The sequence below is a fragment of the Prunus dulcis genome, chromosome 1 (genome assembly GCF_902201215.1).
Source record: "Prunus dulcis chromosome 1, ALMONDv2, whole genome shotgun sequence".
NCBI classification, from domain to species: Eukaryota; Viridiplantae; Streptophyta; class Magnoliopsida; order Rosales; family Rosaceae; genus Prunus; species Prunus dulcis.
Genome location: NC_047650.1, coordinates 25,768,540 through 25,773,487, shown reverse-complemented (window position 1 = coordinate 25,773,487; position 4,948 = coordinate 25,768,540). Strand labels below are relative to the sequence as shown.

At 40.7% G+C, this 4,948-nt stretch overlaps 1 protein-coding gene across 1 annotated transcript; it reads right to left on the bottom strand.

The window, feature by feature from the left end:
* Window positions 1-227: 227 nt before the first annotated feature.
* On the bottom strand, window positions 228-1,515 carry LOC117614365 (ribosome-inactivating protein alpha-trichosanthin-like). Its single transcript, XM_034343157.1, has one exon. The coding sequence runs from the start codon at window positions 1,372-1,374 to the stop codon at window positions 490-492; it is 885 nt and encodes a 294-aa protein (XP_034199048.1). The 5' UTR covers window positions 1,375-1,515; the 3' UTR covers window positions 228-489.
* Window positions 1,516-4,948: the final 3,433 nt, after the last annotated feature.

Here is a 4,948-nt window from a genome sequence, read left to right as displayed (position 1 = left end):
TCACACTTGGAATTGGATGTGCCGCTGCCGCAAATTAGTTTTGTTGCAGTAGATGACAAGTAACTCGACAATATATAATTTTCATTTCCAGAAATTTATAAAATGGGTGAACAATCTGAAAAAACACAAGATCTTTCAAAGAAAAAGTGCCCATAAAAAAGCAGTGAAGAATGGTAGAAACACAAGGATCAAAAGCATGAAAATCCAATGGATGGAGAACAAGTTTATATTGAAGAACAGAAGTTAACCTTGCTTTATTTTATAGATTACACATGACAAACGACTTGCACACCTCTCAAAACGGAAGAGTACAAGCAAACAACAGAGGTACAAAACACATATATAAATCGACTTGCACACCTCTCAGTTGAAGTAATATCCATGAGGACCGGTCCATTACTAATAACACTGATATTGTTTACAACTATAAGCACATCCTACCTGAACCACTAACTATATTTATTTTGTGGGTTTTTCGATGTGAGGCTTTTAATTCTTTAACAGAGGCTTTTTCGCTGAAGGTCCAGGATTGGCGTTTTGGTTTCGATCGTAGAGCAGCATAGCGACACCCCGAACAACGTCTGAGTCAACACTGCGTACTTCAACGCGTTCATTTCTGATATTATGGAGCACAACAGCCTTCTGGAATTGTGTTTGATTGGCCGGAACCCTCTGGATCTCTTTAGAGATATCAGACCAATGGTTTTCCAGGCTTCGAGTTGCAGGGCCTGGTATAGTGGGATCGTAGACATCCTTCATGCTATTGCGGAGTAGACCCTCAATGAACCGAAACCTTGCCGCTTCGCAGATCATCTGAATTACCACTATAAACCCTACAGCTTGGTCGGATTGGGATGGTGCCAAGCGCAAAAGGTTGATGGCGTCATCTAGTTCATTGCGTCCCAGAGGTATCCGCTCAAGAATAGGTGTATTCGGATGCAGACCTGCCACTGCTGGGTTACGAGCACGATCACGTGCTATATTCCGTTTCACTGCTTCTTGCGCAGCTCGCGAAAGCCCGATGTAGCTGCCGTCGAAGTTCAGAGGAGGCATCCGAGTGGTGTCGCGGAACAAGGTGTGAATTGGAGGCGGATTCTCACGAGCATTTTCTTTAAGAAAGTAGGATCGGCCACCTGCAGCATAACCCACCACGTAAGCGTTCACCACATCGATTGCGAGCCTGATGGTATTGTTTCCAGAGTTTGTGAGATCAACAAGAAGAAAGCGCTGTGCGTCTGGCACATCTTCTCTTCTAGGCAGCACCGGTATACCATGTGATTTAGATCGTCCGGCTGTGAGTCGTTGTCGCAGAGATTCTATGAAGTCGCGGTATTTCTGGGGGGTTGTGTTCTTAGTGGAGAAGGATAGTTCCATTTTAAGAGCAGCAAGAACAATGCAAATATACTGAAGCTAGCTAAAACTATATATCCTTGTTATTTTCGATGAGTAGCAGTGATATCGATGCAACAATACACTAGTGTCATGTGTGTATCAGCTTTTATACAACAGTAGAGAGGCCAATGACTGCTTGCTTGGCTAACATCTGAGCTGACTAAGTCAACGTTGTTGGAAAAGTCTATTGTTTTCTTTTTTTGCTTTCTAATTTTATTTCAGAAGATAAAAATGAAGTGATGATTAGAAACAGCACCGAATAATTTTATTTGAGTGATCTTATCTTACCACCCCAGAATTTGTCTCGAATGAGAACTGTGGAACACAACTTGCATTGATTGATTCTTATTCTGAGTTTCTTTTCTATTCTTTTCTTTTGACGAAAGAAAAGAAAAGATATGAAAACCACAAAGTGATTTTGGCCAAAAACTTATTGTTGGGTTTAGTTTGATTGGCTGGAATTCATATATAGACTAAAGAGTTGAGAGAAGATTTAATCGAGCAATCTAAAAACTAAATCTGAAGGTTGGACAGTAAATCTGGTTGAAATTGGAGTTGGTGTCATGTGAAGACAATGTATGAATGCTTTAATGAGGCCAAAGTCTTGTGGTATGAATGCTCTCTCTCTCTCTCTCTCTCTCTCTCTCTCTCTCTCTCTCTCTATAGTCTTTGTTTAAAGAAACTTTGACATTTTGTATGTGGTCCTACAATGAGAATAATTGAATGCTATGTATACTTCAATGCTTTTGATAATGTGGTCCAATATTAGTACATCATTTATGGCCTTTGTCTTGTAGGTCAATCTGATCTTGTTTCTATTCGAATGTACTATATATGGCTGTGAAATAATGGGCGTTGATACCGTGACTAACTGAGCAATTAGGCAACTAGCCAAACAAAGTCAGTCACATGCCATACTTTGAGAGGTCATTGTCTTAGTTAAGGAAGCTTTTGCCACAAGTCGTAATTAGAGGCAATATCAAGAGTCCCATATTGAAATACTAAAAGAGGTGGAGACTCTCCGTCACTTATAAAAGGAGACCAATCTCCACTTAGGAAAGGATTATTATCTTGGGCCTTGGACCTTAAGCCTTAGGCTCTCTCCCTTCTTTCCTTTTCTTTGGATCTATTGTACCATGTAAACAACTATTATTAGAATAAGAATATCCTTTTTCGTGGACATAGTCCATCATTTGGGTGAACCACGTATATCTGTCTTATGCAAACTTACTTTACTTATGTTGACTGTCACAACGTGCCGACACTACTACGATTTACTATTTGCGCGACGAATATTTTTTCGTTGCGCAAGAAGCACTATTGCGATGAAAAAAAAATTACGTCGCGCAAACAACAGAAACCTAGCGCGACAAACAGTTTCGTCGCGCAAACAATCTATGCGCGACCTAAATTAATTTCGTCGCGCAAAGGTAGTGGATAAAAACTCGATTTTTTTTTTTGGCGCCAAAATCTTGCGCGACGACAAAAATCGTCGCGCATGACAATATTGCGCGACAATTCTAAGAATTCGTCGCATAAAGATGCACAGAAATTTGGCTCCTTTTTCGGCGGTAAAAAAATTTGCGCGACGAGAGTGTTCGTCTCAAAAGACAACTTAGCGCGACGAAAAAATGTACCGTCGCGGAAGAAAATGAGGGATACTTATTTTTGGCGCCAAAATTCAGGGTGGATAAATTTTTTTTTGCGCGACGGAACTACCTTCGTCGCATAAAGTTTAATGCCGGTGCCTTCTTGCGAGACGAAATAAATAATTTGCGGGACGGAATTTCAACTTTGCGCGACGAAATTTTGTGCTACGAATAATATTTGTCGTCGCGCAAAAAAGCAGATGTTGACACGTAATTGCGCGACGGAAATGTTGTTTTGTGCGACGGAAAAGTGGGTTTTCGTGACGGCATTTTGCGCGACGAATTCGGTTGTTCGTCGCGCAAAGTCCTTCTTCTTCATATTAGTATCTGCCATTGCAGAGGCAAAATGCAAAAATTGCATTCTGCCTCTCTCTCACTCTCCCTGCCGCTGCTCTGCTGTGAATTCAGTACGTTCATTGGGTATGTATTTTTTGTCGTTAGTTTAAATGTATTAATGTAAATTCGTACTAATGCTATTAATTTTGTTCTCGTTAGGGATATTTGTGATTAGTGATTGGTGGAGAACGATTGAGAAGGTATGTTATTGTAAAAGTTTGTTTGTTATGTTTGTAATTTTTTTGTGAAGTTATATGTTTATAATGTTGTGAAATTGTGCGTGACGTAGCACAATGTGTTGTGATGTACGAAGTTAATTGAAATTAACTTCGTACTTTTATTTTTATGTTTAGTAACACGTAGTTTCCCGTTCGAGATTAGTTGGATTTCGTGCATGGATGCGTAAGGCATGACTGCGGTCCAATTAATTCTTGAATTGTCCCATTATTTGGACAGTTTGGTAATGCATAGTGTTGTCACATAATCTTCGGCTACAGGATTAGGTTTCGATTGTGGAGATTTCGGTGTCATCTCGGTACGTTCTTCGGGTGGTACGTAGGTATTTATACCTATGCCCACTTCAAGAACTGTGTCGAGATGCTGCCGAAATTAATCCACGTCGAAATCTAATCTCATGTAGCCGTAGGTTACGTGACAGGACTATGCATTCCCGAATGGGATAGGGCCCTTACCGGAGGCATAAGGTGACATTATAACTTCGTATGAAGTTGTTGTGATTGTTGTGTCGTGATTGTGGTTTCAGGAATTATGAGCAGAAGGTGGATACAGAACCCGAATAGATGCGCAGACGAATACTTGGATGGAATCGAGGATTTTATTGAGTTTGCACGTAGACACAACCCGGGTGCAACTAGAATCCGCTGTCCTTGTAGGAGGTGTAACAACACGTTGTGGGAGACAATTGAAAATGTTGGATTTCATTTAGTAAGGAATGGAATGATTGAAACATATAGCATTTGGAACCTTCACGGCGAACAAGTAGACCATGCTTCGTCTTCAAATGCCCCAAGAGTGGACAATGTTGAACCTATTGTGGATCCTAATGATCAAGTCATGGGTATTATACAGGATGCTTTTCCATTCGCATCGACCAACATCAATCAGGAAGGGGAAGATGACGTGCCTACACCAATAGACAGTGCGGAGTTTGAACAGTATGAAAAACTGTTAAAAAATGCCAACCAAGAGTTATACCCGGGGTGCGAGAGCTTTTCCGTTCTCACTGCCATTGTGGAGCTAATGCACGGAAAAATAAAGTATCGTATGTCGAACTTGTGTTTCGATTACTTTTTGGGGGTTTTCAAGAGAATGCTTCCGACGGACAATTGTTTGCCGAAAGACCATAAACATGCACAGAAGGTGTTGCATGGTCTTGGATTGGGTTATGAAAAAATCCACGCTTGCAAAAACAATTGCATGTTATTCTACAAAGAGCATGAAACGTTGGATACATGCCCTATATGCAATGAGTCGAGGTTCAAAATGACATCCCAGAATAGAACGACTAAGATACCACAAAAAGTGATGCGTTATCTGCCCCTTAAACCTAG

What these genes read in the sequence shown, in the direction of transcription:
- LOC117614365 (XM_034343157.1), bottom strand. Translation starts at nt 1,374, where the DNA reads ATGGAACTATCCTTCTCCACTAAGAACACAACCCCCCAGAAATACCGC.